The following is a 19,993-nucleotide window of genomic DNA, read 5'->3' on the forward strand; positions in this document are numbered from 1 at the left end:
GAGTGCCCCTTCGAGGTCGTCCGGGAGAACAGCTCCGCTGTCGTCTACATTGGGAAAGGATGTGCCTGCGTGCGAACGGCCTGCGACTTTGTGATCCTGAACTCGTTCCAGCTCAAGCCCGTGATCCCGGGAGTCAATCGCTGCTTTTGCAACCTGTCTTCGGTGGCAGCCTGCGACTTCACTTACACGGTACCGGTCTGGACCCAAGAAGAGATCCTGGTGGCACCCTCCACCTATCGACATGTGAAGCCCATCTCCCTCGGCATCGGTCTGGAGCTAATCCACGAGCTCCTGACCCACCCCCAGCTCCACCGTACCCTCCAGAGCATCCAGAGGGACGGGGATACTACTGCTTTGGTTGTGTCCCACAACGGGAAGGAGATTTTGGATCTTGCCCAGCGGATTAAGACCACCGGCGAGCATTCGTGGTGGGAAACCCTCTTTGGCTGGAGCCCCACTGCCACTGGAATTTACAATTTGGCTTTGCACCCGATCGTTGTGATTCTGGCCTTCCAAGTTTTATTATGTGCCTCATTACTTTATTTGGGCTGTTGGAGCCGCCGACAGCTCCAGCAACTCCAGCTGTCTTACCGCTTGGATCACTATAACCCCGACCTTCTTTTGCCTTAAGGGTCGTTCTTGGCGCCCTCCTTTAACCCTTGTTTGTTTTATTGCTTGTGCTGGTATGAACTATGCTTGTATTTTATTATGTGTATGAACCCTGCACCGGCCCCATGGACGCTCTGCTGCCGGACGCCGCTCCGAGGCCCTCTTGTGGACTAGGGGGGGACATGTTTCTCTGCCTCCCAGCCCACGGCCCGTCTCCAAACGACCGCCAGCGGCACTACCTCCATGAGGACTAGAACTGTGTGCCTGAAGCCCTTCTCGCCGCCCGCCGGCCCTGCTCTGCGGATTGACGCAGACAGCAAGGGGGGTGAAAATGTGTTTTGGAACACATGAACTAAGTTTGCTTGTTTCTGTAAATATGCAACCCAGTCTAGCAGCTGTACTGCGGACTGAGCCGTCTGTGATCTTTGCTGCTCTATTGTTTTACGTTTCTTATGAATTTCTTTCCATTGCTTTTATGAATTTTAACTCCCATGAATTTAGCCCCGAACTAGTCCCTCCCTCTATCTACTGCAAGTGCGCCCATGAACTTTATCCCGATGAATTTGGTTTTAACCTTTTGAATTGCCTTCTTAACCCGACTCCCTCCGCCGAGGCAGTTCTAGTCTATGAATTTGATTTTAATCCAGCCATATTGATTTGGTTTTTAATCGCAGAGTTTATTTTTCTGTCCCCCATGAGCCCTTCCGCCGCTTACCCCTCATGAATTGTTTCCACGCACTTGCTTTTATTCTTGCTGCTTTTGACTTCATGAACTATTGCTTTTAATCACATATATGTATTTATGATTTTAACCAGTTATGAATTAGCCTACCCTCAATGAATTATGCCATGCTTGCACATTTCACTTTACCTTGTATGAATTGCTTTTAATCCTACATTCATGAATTGAACCATGAATTGTCTTTGCTTTTAAATCTTATGCCTATGAATTGATCCATGTATATTAATTGCCCCTGGTTTTTAGTACTTTTAACCCACCATGAATTCCGTATGAACTACCTTCATCCATGAATTAATCAATGTACACAAATATGAATTATTGCTATGCATGAATTGCTCATTGCTGCCTATGAATTGCTGTCTATGTTGACTGTAGCACTTAGCACACCCCCTGGTGTGAACCCAGAGACCTGCAGCCCATTGGTTGATCTAAATTGCACTTATTCGGTTAGGTGGTTCTCCAAACTAAATTTTTGAGTGACGCCTCCTCCCCCTTCCCTTCCCACCCCTTCTTCGCTCGAAGCTCGACCACCGGACATTGCCGACCACCTCGCCTTTGAAGTCAAGTTCGGAGACCCGCGCGCCTGACGTCACGGGGTCTCCGAGGGGGGGAATTGTTGCCAAGTAGGCCCCCTCCCCTGCTTTAAAGCCTGCTATGAACTGTGCTAAAGTTTCCTGCGTTGCTGTTTCACTGCTGCACAAAGATTGCTTTGCACGTGTGTGTTCTGATACACGTGTCAGTTTCCTGTCTGCGTGTCAATTACCTTGCTGCTGCAATAGACTGTGTAGTTTACTGACTCCATGTTTGGGTAACTGCACAAAGGACTCTCTTTCTGGGCAGCCCTGCCCTGACCTGTATCTGGAATTCCCAGTGTGTGTTTGGACTGTGTTCCCCGTGCCTGCATTGCCATCTGCCATGGACCGTGCCTGTTCCCTGCTTTGGACTGTGTTTTAAAGTGTTGTTCCCCCTGCCTCCATGGAAGCCTGCCTCATATGGGCCCAAGCCGCTGCTAGCAGCCGGGCGCCTGCCGAGGAAACCTCCAGCGAGCCTGGCTAGGCGCTCCCTGGTCAGTTCCCGCCTGGAGCCTCCCGCGAGCCGGTCGCCGAGCTTGCCCTCGCTACCGGGCAGCCTGCTATCCAGCCCCAGCTATGCCCAGCCGGCATCCATGTTCTCAGGCACCCAGAAGACCCAGAGGAAGAGACTGCTTTGAGAAGCCATTTCGGCGAAGCGGGCACACCACGTCCGCAGCGAGAGTACCTCGCCCCGCTCTGCATATCTTAGGAGCCGCCCCGGAGAAGGAACTAAGTGCCGACCATCCCAAGCACTTAGAGAATGCATCTCAAAGAAACCTCCGCATTCCAAAGCTGATGACATCAGGACAAGCCCTGTCCGCTGGAACATCCTTTCAGCCCACCTGGATTTCCCCCTCCCTCTTTTGTCCCCTCTTCCTGAGGTGTCACTTATCACAATCTGATTACCAAAGTGGCCCATCCACGCCATTCAGCAGCCCATTAGACCCTTTGTTTTAATCTGTGAGAACCACCAAGTACAGCACCAGCCCCAGGGTACGTTTTGGGGTATTTAAGCTGGTCTCCCAGACCCCTCGGTGCCTCGGCCATTCCTATCCAGACCCCCCCTTGCTGTCCGTGGCCTCGGCCATTCCTATCCAGACTTCCTTGCTGTCCGTCTGTGGTTCCAGTGCTGGCATTGGGCCACCCTCGCTGCTGCGTCTCTGCTTCGCTCCAGGATAAGTGAGTATTCCCCCTATCATCGTTGGGAACCAGCTAATGCGAACGTCTCTGTATTTCCTACTCTGTATTTCTTAGACCTTGTATGTCCTTTGTATGATTGGGCAAGCTAGGCTTACGCTACACTCAATACACGTGTTTGGACCTTACTCCTTGTCTGCCTCTTTTTCACTAGAGTGTCTGGGATCGGGACCTCCGTAAACATAGGTTATGATCCTCGCTTAATATTAATAGTTACAGACTGCTATAGCTAATTCCCCATTATAATAAAGAGCAGTTCTGGTAACAAAACAACACCTAAAGGTTTACCACGTTGTCATATTTCAAGCAAAAGTAGAATAGATTGAAAAAAGCTGTTGGAATGATATTTTTCTTTTAGGTGCTTTAATAGGAAGGTGTACGTGGACTTTAAAGCTGAGTCCTGGGTCGAATCCACATTCACCTATTACCCACATTTTTAACGGAAATCTTCCGTTTGTCTCCAGTCCACAAATTTCTCCTCTCCGTTCACATTCATGCTTCCAATGCGTCTTTCTCACGCATTCCTCCAGTCACACAGCCACTGGAAAAACCACTTTTGTGGGCGGGACCTCATTTTCCCGCCCATATTTTTTTTATTTTTTGAACGCACTTTTCCGTTATTTCGATTTTACCATATAAGGAAACATCACCAAAGTGATATATCACATGAACACTTGGAAAGCAATTGGTGCTTGTTTTCGGGCGGGGAATTTAAAAAATCAATAAAAAGGGAAGGGTTTAGGAAAAACTCTTTGTGGGTGTTAGTGTATGGTCAGTTTGGTTGGTGTCGGTGCTTTGTGTGATGGTCATGGATCCCATAATTGCTATCATTGCTCATGTTATGTGGATCTTAATGGAGTGGCAGACGCAGATGCTGCTGGCCTACCAGTGGTACTCTGTTCAAAGGCGGTGGGCCGCCGCCAGGATTTTTTTCCAGAGTTCTGGAACCACCGTTAGCTCGGCGCATTCAAGAAGACGGCGGCGCCAGCGGTTTCTGCAGTGGTTTCTGCTTGCTGAGATGGAGGAGCCGAGACAGCACTGGGTGTACCCACGCAGCACCGACTGGTGGGAAAACATTGTGATGGTGCACTGGGATGACCGTTGCTGGATGCGCCGCTTCCGAAAGTCCAAGAGCACATTCATCGAGCTGGTGGAGGCTCAATTAAGCTGCAATTTTTTTTTTGATCGAATCTTTGGCATAACGATATTATGCTAAATAGAAACCAATGCCTTATTTCATTGGGGCATTGACGGAGATCCAATATTCCCAGATGTGTGTTACCCCATTGTTGTTGCAACCACCAATCAACTCAAGCACCATCAATAATTTAGGATATTTAATTTTGCTATATCGATAGGAAGAATCTTGCAAGAAATAAATAAAAAAATATTTTTTTTATTCATCAGTACTGCGTAAAAGTGATGCTTTGATAAGAATAAATTAATCTTTTTAAAAAGACGTGCCAAATGTTAGAACTTCATCCCAGGCAATATTCGAGCTAATGTGAAGCATCATAGGGGACTGAGTATACGTGGGGAAAGCCAGGAAGCCTGATAGCTGTGCTGCTATGTGATCTTTATTGCACAGGAATATACGCCGTGATTTCGCTATTACATTGATCTAGAGAAAAATAAAAACTAGAAAAAAAAACAGGGAATTGCACGAGGCCGGTATTAGGCTACATTGCCAAAAAAAGTTTTACACTCAACCAGAAATGATTTTGAAGACATCTGAGTTATAATTTCCAGACAATGAAAGAAAAAATTAAAAACAGGCATTAACAGACTACGGAACACTTGATAATAGAATCGGCCAATGGGAACACAGGGAACGGCCAGAAATACTTGAATGGGGGTGGTTTAAAAAAAAAGGCGCGTAAATTGCGCTTGTAGGCGTTCACGTCCACCGTGAAATTCCCGCAAGAAAACAGTGACTGAAGTTCCGAGAGGAATGTGGAAGTGATGTGAGTGATTTATCAGGTAATGTGACTGGCACTCGGGAATGCGGGGAAAAGGTGGGGAAAATGCGTTAAAAAAGGAGTAATGTGGATTCGGCCCTGGTAATGACATTAAAGTTAATTTTTGATATTTGCCTTTATTTGTTTGTTTGTTTAAATTTATAGTCCGCCCTCCCCAACCAAGTGGGCTCAGGGCAGATCACAACAATTTAAAACACACTACACAATTCATCAGGAGTGGCCATTAAAAATATAAATAATACATATCATTCATTTAAAACGTATATTAGCACCATGTAAATACAGCTTTCAACAATAAAAACATAGCAGCACATTATACATTCACCTATCACCGTCTATAGAGCAGATTACAGCGATCATATAAAGATGTGAGATGACTTTGGGCTGGAGGGCACAGAATTTCACCCCCCCCCCATGTGTCTACTGTCTACTAATTAAAAAGATGAGGCTTAAGGAACTGGCTTATGATAGCCTATGCTCCAAGATACTCCATTTCCTATAACTTAGTGGAGAATTCTAATGTCACATTCTATTTACTCAGTAGACTTTCACTCACTGTATTGTTCTAACATGTATTGTGCTCACAGAGGTAATCTGTGCAGTTTTATCTTTTCCCCTTTTTTGCTTTCAGGATTTTTATTTATTTATAGACTGCCTTCTTGCTAAGATAATACATTTTAGAATAGTACTATAATGTTTGCATTTAGTCCAACATAGTCACTATAAGGGTACCTTAAGAAGATAGCTAAAAGGTTTTTTGAAAAATATATCAATGTTAGTATAATTAAAATGAAGAAGAAGCAAAATCCAAGGGTAAGCATGTTTGTTAATAATTCACTCATGTATGTCTCATTAATTAGAGAATGTATCCTTGTGTTTTCAGGTCATAAGTATAATGTTCTACATGGCAGTAAGTTCTAGCAGGTCACTACTTTGCTTTAGAGACAGTTATTTCGGCAGTAATGAAGAACTAATCTTTTAGCTATTAGTAAAGCTTTACTTCTGCATCTTTCGAGGATTATTCAGTTCCTAGCCATTGTCAATCAAGTTCAGAACTGAATAGCTGGCTTTTTCAATCAGCGGAGATCCATATCATGCTCACCTATTGTTAACTATATTATGTTTTTTTTTTACCTTTCCCCTTCTAGATGCCATTCTTAGGAAATTCTGTCAACTTCTAGAAATATGAATGACATGTTAAATCAAATAAAATAACTAACGAAAGTTATTTTCCATTTGATAGAGCAGTGATGAGACTCAGCAGCAGGAACATGGGCTGCAAGCCTAGCACTTTTTTCCCCATTATGCTGCCTCATCACAGGCTCACTATCTTCACTGCTCCACCAGGTGGGAGGAGAGTCTGTAGGGTGGTGGTATGAGGTCTACCCCACGGGGAAGAGGGGCAGCCTCCCTGGGGTCTGATGAGTTGGTAGTTCCTTCTTGAGCTGAAGGTTCTGGAGCAGGCCACTTGGATGCATCCTCAGAGTCCAGGGTTTCTAGGTCCAGTCTGGTAATGATCTTCCCCAAGGGTAGCTCCTAGCTGAATCCTCTGAAGAATCTGTTTTCAAGTCTGAGTTTGGCACAGGAGTGCTGTCATTGCCTCCCATTTTGGACTCAATCGTCTGCACAATTTTTTGGAATATATCAAGTAGAAATTTCGCAAACATGAACAATAGTATGAAACATCTGGATGATGCATTCCATTTCTTAAAAGTCATTTGTAAAGTTTTCAGAGACATTAAGGCTGCAATGCATCATCACCTGTTTGGACATCTCATAGAAATCAATGCATTAATAACTGAAGATCAAAAGTAATGGGATGGATAAAGGCCAATAAAGTGAAGCTCAATCCAGACAAGACTGAGGTTTTGTTGGTCAATGAAGAAGCTGCTCAGGGACTGCGGAACCACTCTGTCCTGGGAGGGATTGCAGTCCCCTGAAGGAGCAGGTTCGTAGCTTGGGCATCCTACTGATTCCTGGCCTATAGCAGGAGGCTCAAGTTTCCTCCATCTTACATAGCACTTTTTATCAGCTCCATTCCACAAAAAACATGATCTGGTCACAGTGATCAATAACATCTAAGTTAGATTACTGTAATGTGCTTTATGAGGCGCTGTGTTTAAAAATGGTTCAGAAACTTCAATTGGTCCAAAATACAGTGGCCAGGCTACTGTCAGGGGTTAGTTACAAGGATCTTATTACCCCTTTGCTAAAAGATCTACACTGGCCACCCATTTTTTTCCAGGCACAAGTCAAAGTGCTGGTTCTTGCTTTTAAGGCCCTACATTGTTTGGGGCCACAATACTAGAAGAACTGTCACCTCCCATATTGTCTAGCCTGTCAGTTTTACTGTATTTACTTTATTTATGTGCCAGGCCAAAACACATATTTTTGCCCAGGATTTTAATTAGGAGGTTATCTTACTAGCTTTTAAACTGTCTGCTTTGTTTTATGGATAGTTTTATGTGGCTTATGCTTTTTAATGGCTTGTGTTTTATAATTTGTTTTTTAATTGTTAGCCACCTCAACTAGGATTCTCAAGATATGGCACAGAAATATAAATAAATAGGGGGGCAAAATGCTTACAATAGGTTTGCCAGGTTGTGCACTCACAAAATCACCTGATTAATAGAATAGTTTTACATATCCAGCAAAGAGATAAATCAGCTATTAATGCTGCTTTTCCTGTTTATGTTGCCTCTGGTTCTGTCATCTCTCCCCCCGCCCCCAGTGCTGCTTAGTCAAACAGGTGCCCTGCTAAAAGAGGCAGGAGATAAGAATGAATGAAAGAATGGGCAGGGGTGGTTAACATGTTGAATCTTTCATTTCAAGGAGGAATTTAAAAATACACTGTTGAACTCTTGGAACCTCTGCCATAAATGCTTTTAGTATCTGAAAGATGTAAAGTGTTTGACCTAATACCTCAGGAATAAGTTAGGTGTTTTGTGACTACATTGGAACCCGCTTTTTGAGAGATAGAAAGTGTAATTGCAGGTCTACAGTAAAACTTGGAATATTATTGTTTGAGTATCCACAGCTGGACAGTGTGCTGAATGGACAGCGGCTTTCAGCCACATAAGTGGTAATTGTAAAGCTCTTCATGAATATAAGTCTATTAAGTGTTGAGTTGACATCTAAAGTAATGTACTTATACCATGGGCTTATTTTCTTTAAGGTTGCTCTTTATATCTATTAACTAATATTTCTATGCTTACTGTGTAGCTTCTGTTAACACAAGCAGTAGTAACACTCATTAGATTTACTTTCTCTTACAATTAAATACAGATCTTTTTGCTTATGCATATATCACTTATTACTCCAAGTGCCAATTGTGGAAATAGAGATATAAGCTCTATCTTATTTTTGTGATACCTCCTTTCAAGGAGAAACAAAAAGAACATTTCTGAGTCTCAAATATAAATTTAAAAACACTGCTTCTATAAATAGATTTTTTAAAAAATTCTTAACGCTGCTACAGCAAAATCTGTTTGAAGTCAGACAACTTGCTTTTATTTTTCACAAAATAGATTATTGAAAGGCTTTGTAAAAGTATGGTTATGGAAAGTGCTGTCCAGTCATAGCTGACTAATGACAATCTCTCCTGGAGTTTTTAAGGCAAGAGACTAACAGAGGTGGCTTACCATTACCTGCCTCTGCATAGCAACCCTGGTCTTCCTTGGAGGTCTCTCATCCAATTAAAAACCAGGGTTCAGCCTGCTTTGTTTCTAAAATCAGATGAGATCAGGCTCACCTGGGCTATCCAGGTCAGGGCTTTTCAAAAGTATGATGGGGTTTTATAAAGCAAACATTTTCCTAAATATTCAGTGTCTTGTTAACATTTTTAACGTATTGGTGCCCAGTGTAAATAGGCTTGCCAGGTGCCTTTCAGTGATGTTCAAACTCCTGGCAATTTGCCTCTCTGCCCAGCTATCGCTAGTGATTGGTGGGAGGAAGCAGACTGCCCAGAGATCACCCACCATGGACAGGCAGCCTGGGTAAGTGGCTACATGTGTGCTCCCGTGCCATGCATGATGACATCACTGACAGTTACACTAGAAGCGATGGCATCACGAGGGCCAATTCCTTAAGAAACAGCACCAGACATAACATTTTTGCTGTGTTTGGGGCCGATTCTTAAGGAATTGGCCCTTGAATGATGCAGTTGTTTCCAATTAACTAAACTGATGCCATTGTGTGGGGTTCTGGTGTGCACATGCAAAGAGAGAAAGTATAAGTACCTCCCCCCACCCCAAACCTGCTGGTTAAGAGAAGGTACCTGAAAATCCTACGTGTAAAGAAAGTTTTCTTATCCTTTGTCATCACATACAATATCATTATAGTGAGAGGTTAAACATACATATCAAGTTCTACTACAAGAAGGCCTCATTCCCCCTCCCCAAATCAATAGAGATATACATGTTTTGTTTTAGTTTTGTTTTCATTTTTGTTATATTCATAATTATCTCTCCCAGGAATTAGTCTTCCTGTCCCTTCTATTGCAGTCTGTTTCCCTCCATACACACACACACACTGTTCTGCAAGCTAAATTGTGAGATATAATTTAGCTTACATTTTGATTATGGAGTTTCTAAACCACAAACTGAGAATTTTAGGGCCAGGAAGGTAACACATTGCCTTGGCAATTGAATATAGAATTATTGCAACTTTTTAAAAAAAAAACTGGATTCCGCCCCCCCCCCATTGATTGGTTGGTTCATGAGGCAGGAGATTTCACATCATAATGAGAAGTAAAATAGTTATTAGGCCTTCTCTCTTCTGCAAGAGAGAATTTTGGATTGCAGACGGGAGCAGGCTGGAAATGCAAATGAAAATATCAGGATGAATGGTATTGATTTGTGTATTTATTACATTTATTAAAGCATTTTAGGCCACCTTTTCATCCAAGGTAATGTCCCCAAGGCAATAAAAAATAAAAACATTAAAATAAGTTGAGCACACTCTCACATTTACAAAACAGTTAAAACAAATATATATGCATAAAATGGGAGAGAGTCAATAAGAATCAGTGAGAGGACCCCAGACAAAGCAGAAAAGTCTTCACATGTTAGCAGAACACAATGATAGAAGGGAACAGTTGAATCTTCCTGGGGAGGGAATTCCATAATTCTGGTGCCATGACCAAGAATGCCCTTTTTCAGGTTGCCACCCTGCTAGCTTCAGATGGCAGGGGCACCCAAAGCAGGGACCTTGAAGCTGACCATAGTCATTGGGTAGGTTCATATTCTAAGAGATCTTTAAGATATGCTTGACCCTAGCTAGGGTTGCCAGGTCCCCCTGTCCTCCCAGTGGGAGGTGGGGGACCCAGCACCTACCTTTTCTTCAGTTTCTTTCTGGGAAGTGATGTCATTGTGTTGGCTGGGAATGCTTCTGCGCTCCATGTGGGGCTGGATTGGGCCCGAAACGGGCTGGATTCAGGATGATTCGGACCAGGTTGGGCTGCTGTGAAGCTCAGGAGTGCTCCTTCACTCCATGGCGACCCGATTAAGGCCCAAATGAGCATGGATAGGGATGGAATCTGCCTGGAACAGGCTGCTGTGGAGCATAGGAGTGATCCCGCACTCCACAGTGGACCGATCTGGGACAATTAGGGCTGAATCCAGCCCAATTCGGGGCCAATCCTGCCCGGATTGGGCTCAAATTGGCCTGGAACAAGCCGCTGTGGATCATGAGAGCGCTCCTGCACTACACAGCAGCCTGATCCGGGAAGTGATGTCATTGTTCAGGACCAAATCAGGCCAGATTTGGGCTGATTCAGCTTGCATTGGGCCACTGTGAAGAGCAGGGGCCCAGATTGCACCCAAATCAGCCTGGAACAAGCCATTGTGGAGCATCGGAGTGCTCCCATGCTCCACAGTGGCCCGTTTCAGGCTGATTTGGGCCCAATCCCTGCCAATTGGGCCCAATCTGGGCCAGATTGGGTCCGCAGTAGCATGCTGCGCCACCCAGGACTGCGCCTCCAGGAGGCCCATGCCTTCCCCACCGGCCAGGTAAGTGGGGTGGGGGTGAAGGCTAGGAGCGGGGGATCCCCCATCCCCAGTGGGGGACTGGCAACCCTAACCCTAGCTGAATAGGATTTTAAAGGTCAATACCAGCAACTTGATTTGGGCCTAGAAGCAATTTGGGAGCCAATATAGGTGGACTAAAACTGGAGTATAAAGGATCCCTCTGACTCACTCCAATCAGAATTCATGACACAGAACTTTGCACTAATAATGTTTTCACACATTCTTAAAGGGCAGCCCTACATAGAGGTCATTACAGTAGTCTAATCTAGATGCTAGAAAGTGAGGACATGGACTATGTTGAAATTAATCGGTAAATGTGGATGTGTCGGCAAGGATGAAAGGGTTCTGTTTTTAAATATCTGGGCATGTAAAAAGTTATGAACATGACCACAAAGGAAGAAATGGGTTATTGTGTGTGTATATATGTGTGTGTGTGTGTGTGTGTGTGTGTGTGTGTGTGTGTGTGTGTGTGTGTGTGTATGCAAGGTATAAGAAAAGTATTTTGAATACAGATTGGAAAGATTGAAAGGCTTACAATATTGACTACAAATATATTTGATTTGTAATTTGGGACCAAATTGTATGTGATGTGGGATATGTGAGTTTTGAATCTGAAGACTTTTCCTGCCTTTTTTTCAAAAAGAAAAAATTAAAACAACACAATCAGCTTCATCAAATCAGGACCTTGTATGTTTCTCCAGTTTAGGGGGGGGGGCAAGAGCAGCTCAAGGACTATTTATTTATTTATTTTATTTATACTCTTCCCTCCCCACGAAGGGGCTCAGGGTGGCTCACATCATCCATAAAATACAATAAATTAATCATCAACTGCCTGAGACTGACCTTATCCTTTCCCATCTCCTCACCCCCCCCTCACTGCCTCCATGTTCCTTCTCTCATTCTTCAGGTGTCTTTAAACACAATGCAGCAAGCTATGCAGGTTCTTAGGCCTCCTGAAGTCTCTTGAGAATGTTGTGAGCCTGTTGGGTGTGTCAGATTTAACACATTGTTTTTAAAGATGCTTGAGGGAAGAGGAAAAAGGAGTGTAGGCTGCTCTAGCAGCAACAGGAACTTTGAGAAACAAACTGCTTTCATACAAAATCTGTTGCCTCAGGCCACCACCTCATTCATTTGGAGCAGAAGGGGTGGAGAGAATTTGTAACAGAAAATATCACAAAGAAAATAATTATATGCTCTCCTTCCCAAACCCTAAATCAGAACTACTGCTGCATATCTCCTTTCCCTTGTAGGCCTTTGAACCTTTTTTTAAAAAATGAAAACTCTTGCTTATGGATCTCAGTTATCGCATCTTTTCTGGCTCCATTGTACACTATCTAAAATTCTGACTTTGGCTCTAGATTTAGATCTCTGCTCAGATGTGAAATTTCTTGACTGTTTTGGAAAATTTTCTCTCAATCTAATCTTTTGATATTATAGGATGGCTGTTTGAATAAATGAAACAGAAATTGTTGTGAGATTTTCTGCATGTCAAAAGTGTTTAAAGAATTAGTTGTAATAAAAAAAACCATTGTGTGGTAGAATGAACATGTAGATGTGACTTTAAAATATATTTCCATCTTCAGAGCATTTAATTATAATAATTTCATTACCAAAATGAGACCCAGTGTGGTGTAGTGGCTATAATCTGGGAGGCCCAGGTTCAAATCCCCACTCTGCCATGGAAGCTTGCTTAGTGACTTTGGGCCATTCACATACAATCAGCCTAGCCTACCTTATCAGGTTATTGTGAGGATAAAATGGCAGAGAGGAGAATGATATTGAGTCTCTTTGGGTACGCATTGGTGTGAAAGGTGAAGTAAAGTATAATAAAAATAATTGTCTAACTTCTCAATGGATGTTTTTCCAGAATGTAAAACATTTGGAACATCAGAAAGTGGCAAATGGCAAACATAAATAGGAATGAGTTGAGTTGCTTACTTTTGTTTCATTGCCTCTGCTTCTGATTGGATAGATTTTGGTAATTAAATTTTGGGTGCATATGCATTACTATAGAATTACTGTATGCCATAATATTATATATTTATGATAAAATTGTCATTTTACTTTTTCAGTATTTTAATGTATATTATGGCTGCATGTTTAGTAAAGCCCTTCTTGATCAAACTTTGCTAAAATTTATTAGTGAACTAAAATGTCAAGTGACTAACAATTAAACTGATCATAGTTAATAATAGACATGGGCACGAATCGAAAAAAAGAACCACGTGATTCATGGTTCATAGCGTTCCACAAACCATGAACTTTCCCTGGTTCACGAATCGGTTTGTGGTTCGTGGCATTTCAAACGGCTGGCACCGGCTGCTGAAACTGGCGTGGGGTGTTTGAAACTGACAGCCCCCTTCTCCTGTCACTTGGAAGCAGCAGGTGAATGCTGTCAGTTTCAAAACATCCCACACTGGCTTCATCCAATCCGGTGAAGCCACCACGGGGTGTTTAAAAGTCACAACCTTCCCCTGTTGTTTGCAACCAGCAGGGGAAGGTTGTCCCCTTCTCCTGCTGCTTGCAGGCAGCAGGAGAAAGGGGCTATCACTTTCACACACCCTGCGCTGCCTTCAGCCAATCGGCTAAACGTGGCATGGGGTGTGTGAAAGTGACAGCCCATAAGAACATAAGCAAAGCCATGTTGGATCAGGCCAGTGGCCCATCCAGTCCAACATTCTGTCACACACAGTGGCTAGAAATCCAGTGCCATCTAAAGGACTGTCAGTGAGGCCAGGACACCAGAAGCCCTCCCACTGCCTTCCTTCCAGCACCAAGACAACAGAGCACCACCTCCCCACAAAGAGAATACCATCTATCTCCTGTGGCTAATAGCCACTGATGGACCTCTGCTCCATATATTTGTCCAGTCCCCTCTTGAAGCTGGCAATGCTTGTAGCTGCCACCACCTCCTGTGGCAACGAATCCCATGTGTTTATCACCCTTTGTGTAAAGTAGTATTTTCTTCTATCTGTTCTAACCCGACTGCTCAATAATTTCATAGAGTGCCCACGAGTTCTTGTATTGTGAGAAAGGGAGAAAAACACATCTTTCTCGACCTTCTCTAACCCGTGCATTATCTTGTAAACCTCTATCATGTCTCCCCTCAGTCGTCTTTTCTCCAGGCTAAAGAGCCCCAAGCGCCTCAATCTTTCCTCATAGGGAAAGTGTTCCAACCCTTTAATCATTTTAGTTGCCCTTCTCTGTACTTTTTCCAGTGCTATGATATCTTTTTTAAGGTGTGGCGACCAGAACTGTACACAGTACTCCAAATGAGGCCTCACCATCGATTTATACAGAGGCATTATGATACCGGCTGATTTGTTTTCAATCCCTTTCCTAATAACCCCTAGCATAGCATTAGCTTTTTTTATGGCAGTCGCACACTGTGCTGACGTTTTTAGTGAGTTATCTATCATGACTCCAAGATCTCTCTCTTGGTCAGTCTCCGCCAGTTCAGACCCCATCAACTTGTATTTATATTTTGGATTTTTGGTTCCAATGTGCATTACTTTGCACTTGGCTACATTGAACCTCATTTGCCACATGGATGCCCACTCTTCTAGCCTCGACAGATCCCTTTGGAGTGCCTCACAATCCTCTCTGGCTTTCACCACCCTGAACAATTTCGTGTCATCTGCAAATTTAGCCACTTCACTGCTTAATCCCAATTCCAAATCATTAATAAACAAGTTAAAAAGCATTGGACCCAATACCGACCCCTGTGGCACCCCACTGCTCACCACCCTCCACTGTGAGAAGTGCCCGTTTATGCTCACTCTCTGTTTCCTATTAATTAGCCAGTTTTCGATCCACAAGAGGACTTGGCCCTTTATCCCATAGCTACTGAGCTTACTTAGGAGCCTTTGATGAGGAACTTTGTCAAAAGCTTTCTGGAAGTCAAGATAAACAATATCTATCGGGTCTCCCTTGTCCACTTGTTTGTTCACTCCCTCAAAGAACTCTAACAGATTGGTGAGACAAGATCTTCCCTTACAGAACCCATGCTGAGTTTTCCTCATCAGCTTTTGGTCATCAATGTGCCCACTAATTTTATTTTTGATAATAGTTTCCACCAACTTACCCGGTATTGACGTCAGGCTGACTGGCCTGTAATTTCCCGGATCTCCCCTGGAACCTTTTTTAAAGATGGGGACAACATTAGCTACCTTCCAGTCCTCAAGAACAGATGCAGAGTTTAATGACAGATTACATATTTTTGTGAGGAGATCTACAAGTTCACACTTGAGTTCTTTCAGAACTCTTGGATGTATGCCATCTGGGCCCGGTGATTTATCAGTTTTTAAATTATCTAGCAGTCGCATAACCTCCTCTCTCGTCACCTCAATGTGACTCAGGTCTTTCAAAACCCCTCCCAAAGTCAGTGCTTCCGGAGTGGGCATGCACTTCTTATCTTCCACAGTGAAGACAGAAGCAAAGAACGCATTCAGCTTCTCGGCCATTTCCCTATCACCCTTTAGTAATCCTTTTACGCCTTGGTCATCCAAGGGCCCCACGGCCTCCCTAGCTGGTTTCCTACTCCTAATATATTTAAAGAATTGTTTATTGTTTTCTTTATGTTCTTTGCAATATGCTCCTCATATTCCCTTTTTGCCTGTCTGATCACAGACTTGCACTTTTTTTGCCACAGCTTATGCTCCTTTTTATCAACCTCACTCCGACTAGTTTTCCACTGCCTAAAAGAATCCTTTTTACCTTTTACAGCTTCTATTACATTGCTTGTTAACCATGCTGGCCTTTTCCTAAACCTATTTGTGCCTTTCCTAACCAGCGGTATATATTTAATTTGAGCTTCCAGGATTGTAGTTTTAAATAGTCTCCAAGATTCCCCAAGTGTTTTGACCTTTTTTACTTTCCCTTTCAGTTTCTTCTTCACGTACCCCCTCATCTCAGAAAAGTTACCCCTTTTGAAGTTAATGAAAAGTTACCCCTTTTGAAATGCCCCTTTCTCCTCCTGCTTGTGGGTGGCAGGAGAACGAGGCTGTCACTTTCACACACCCTGTGCTACCTTCATCTGATCGGCTGAATCCAGCAAGGGGCATTTGAAACAAACAGCCCCCTTCTCTTGGGCCAGGGGGCTCTGCGGAGCTCCTCGTTCTTCCTTGGAATCCACCTACGAAGGAAATTAGCATTTCACACATCTTACAAGTTCATCTACTTACACTTTGAAATAGACATCTCCTTTCTCCAATTGACTTTTGTTGACACCTCATGGTTAAAGGAACAGCTTTTTGTGTGGGAGTCTCCAGTGTTTATTTTCAAAAAGAAGAAAAAAATTTATTATGAGGCTGTTCAATTTACCTCTCTGGGACATGGGACAATTTACCTCTTAAAGGGACATGGTCAATGACTTATAATCCCCTTTGTTGGGACTGTAACTGTAATTGCATTGTTTAAAGGTGATACAAATCGTGCACTGAGAACTTTAATAGATTTCTCAATATTGTTTTTGAAATAACATTGATTGTATGATATTTCTCATTCCCAAGTATTTTTGTTGAATTTTCGATCGGCTGAACACAGCATGGGATGTTTGAAACAGACAGCCCCCTTCTCCTGCCACTCGCAGGCAGCGGGAGAACGGGGCTGTCTCACCCACCCCGCGCCACCTTCAGCTGATCAGCTGAATCCTGTGTGGGGCGTTTGAAACAGACAGCCCCCTTCTGCCGCTTGTGGGCAGCAGGAGAATGGGGCTGTCAGTTTAACACACCCCGCACAGCCTTTAGCCGATCAGCTGAACCCAGTGTGGGGTATTTGAAACAGACAGCCCCCTTCTGCTGCTTACAGGTGGCAGGAGAATGGGGCCATCAGTTTCACACACCCCATGTGGGAATTAATGGATCATCAGCGCCAACCTGTCTGGCTGCACAAACCGCTCACGACTCTCAAGAACTGGGCAAAAAAGTTATGGAGTTTGTGGAAAACACGGTCCATTGAACTGCATTTTCACGAACCAGCCCAGTTCATGCATTTTTTTAATTTGTATTACGATTCATGCCCGCTTCTAGTTAGTAACCCTGATGTATATATTCTAGACTATGGGACAAAGCAGATAAGATACTCAGAGTCTATGTCTGCAGCTCCCAATTTACCCTGCTGGGTCCCAGAATCAGTTATGCTAACCATCTTTTGGAGCAGCTATTTCAGGTCATGGAACCAATATAGTGAAAGCCGTCTCCTCCGCCACCATATCTCATGTCATGGTCTTAGTCTGAATCTGGGTCACAGGCACTAGCAATTTAAAGGAAATACCTTGGGCCTTTGGACACGGAGCTTCCAATATCACCTCTGACAATGGATATGCAAGGTGTCATATGCTGTGGAAGATTTTAATATTTTTTCCTTTTATTTTTAAAGGACAGATCCTCCATGTCTTAGATCAACAGCACCTAAGTGAGAAAACTCTTGTGTACTTCACTTCAGACCAAGGGGCACATATTGAAGAAATAACTGACAACGGAGAGGTCCATGGTGGTTATAATGGAATTTATAAAGGTATGTGTAATCTAGTATCCCTCACTATCATGTATCACAAATGCTATAGAACCATAACATTTCAATAAATTACCAATCATAGGGTTCAGGACAGCCCAGTTCTTCACATTTCAACCCACACAATCAATATTAAAGCATGCACTCGACAAAAAAGGCACTGCAGAAAGGTATCCGCAGAACAAATGTTTCAAATGAGACTACTTGTAAGTGCATGCTCAGCCAAAACTTCTTGAATTTAAGTACAATCAGACCTTGAACATAAGAACGCAAAATTAACCATTACCCACTAACTCAGACTCCAAGTATCAAACTGGAAAAAAGCCATCCAGGAAAATCTACAATCAGATTTCATTTTTGTTTTGTTTTGTTTTGTTTCATTAAAAGCATGTTGGGAAAGGGACATTTGTATTGGGTCAGCAGCATGTCACAACATTCCTGAAGTCAAAAGACCCCCTAGAGCGGCTGCTGTCCCCCCCCCTCTCCAGTTCAGAGAAACCAAATGGTTTCCTTGATGGCTCCTGCATGTTTCCACAGTGGGACAGTTTAAGGTGAAGAAACCAGCATAGGGGATAGCATATTCTCACCTCCCATTTGCCATGGTCATGATTTTAACTGGGCTTTCCTTATTTATTATTTATAAAGAAAAATATATTCATTATCCTCCAGTGTCTTGTGTTTGGCCACATACAGAAGGTACATGAGTGGATCTCTCATTTTGCAGTGATAATATTAATTTAGCTTCATCTGTGAGCTATTTCATGCACAGGTGATTTCTTATGTAGTTTAGCTCCTACACAATTTGGCAATTAGGCTGTAACCACATCACAAAGTGAAATATGAGAAACTGGTTGGAATAAGCAGGACTCAAGGAAGAGGATTGTTTTTATCCAATTCTGACTTACACTTCACCCTGAAGATGACATCCTAAAGGTGTAAGGAAATGGCAAGCCAGTAGCTAGTAACGTCACTCTGCCCTGGATAGCCCAGGCAAGCCTGATCTTGTCAGATCTTGGAAACTAAGCAGGGTTGGCCTTGGTTAGTATTTAGATGGGAGACCTTCAAAGAAGACCAGGGTTGCAGAGGAAGGCAATGGCAAACCACCTTCGTTAGTCTCTTGCCTTGAAAAGCCCAGCAGGGGTAGTCATAAGTCAGCTATAAGTCGAAGGCAGTTTCCACCACCACCATCTGGTAATGTCAGATGATCTGAGATCACTATGATTTTGAATACTAGTTCAAAACATGTAAGGTTGGTGTGAGCAGAGAGGGTTGTAGCAGGCTCAGTGGCCATCACTTGTCCATCAGTGTGCTTCCCACAAGCCCTTTAAACACACACATAAAGGAGTTGTTTTTATGTAAATACTTCTGCCAGTCTCAGAAGTTACACTACTCCTTTCCTAGGCTTATAGATCCAGAGGAGTTAGCCGTGTTAGTCTGTAGTAGCAAAATAGAAAAGAGTCCAGTAGCACCTTTAAGACTAAACAACTTTACTGTTGCTACAGTAAAGTAGGTTAGTCTTAAAGGTGCTACTGGACTCTTTTCTACTTTCCCAGGCTTGTGGCACTTGAGCCACAAAGGAAGTTACAGCTCCCTTCTTCAGCCTCTTGAACTCTTCATCCATCTCCGAGCTTCACCTTACTATCTCCTTTAAAGCTTGCCCTAGCACTGTACCCTCCCTGTTGTGTGGGGCCCTCTCTCCTCTCACTGCCCTGTAGACACTTCCTCCTGAGGCTGGCTAATAAACTGTCACACCTGTTCTCTCCAGCCACCCACTACAAGGGTGTGTTTGGCCACCACAGTTATCAGTCCTCAGCTCCTTCCAACAGCCATGTGGTTCTGCATTGGGTCTATTTGTACATTGGCTGGGGCAGCCCCGGTTCTTCTGGTCACTGTCAGATGGCCTTCTCTGATGCCAGCTCAGCTGAAGTCACCAGATACAGCTTCCCCAGTGCTGGTTATTGTTACACATCAGGATATTGCCACACCCATAGTTTTTCATAGTTTTTACCAAGAGTAATGTTTTTGCTACAGACAATACCAATCATCAGAGACTCCAAACAATTTGAAAAATGGCAGAGGAAAATATCAGATTTTGTTTGGGCAGGCAAGAAGCCTCGAGTGAAAGTGAAAGTTTTACAAGATGCAAAGGAAAGAGGCGGAATGCAACTGCCCAATCTGAGACTTTATCATGATGCAATCTGCCTAGTTTGGTTGAAAGAATGGATGACATTAAAGAACAAGAAACTATTAGCCCTAGAGGGATATAAAAAAATATTTGGATGGCATGCATATTTATGGCATGACAAAGTAAAGGTCAACTCGATGTTCCTGCATCACTTTGTTCGGAGAAGTCTA

The 19,993-nt window shown here is 43.4% G+C and overlaps 1 protein-coding gene across 2 annotated transcripts in view; it reads left to right on the plus strand.

Moving 5' to 3' along the window:
• Positions 1-19,993, plus strand: part of STS (steroid sulfatase) — a 183,065-nt gene that overhangs the window by 98,261 nt on the left and 64,811 nt on the right. For both annotated transcript variants that reach the window (XM_054973193.1, XM_054973194.1), the window contains exon 7: positions 17,504-17,641. In XM_054973193.1, the coding sequence (XP_054829168.1) occupies positions 17,504-17,641 (138 nt within the window). The remainder of the gene's footprint in view (positions 1-17,503; positions 17,642-19,993) is intronic.

Source organism: Eublepharis macularius, chromosome 3, assembly GCF_028583425.1.
Source record: "Eublepharis macularius isolate TG4126 chromosome 3, MPM_Emac_v1.0, whole genome shotgun sequence".
Classification (NCBI taxonomy): Eukaryota; Metazoa; Chordata; class Lepidosauria; order Squamata; family Eublepharidae; genus Eublepharis; species Eublepharis macularius.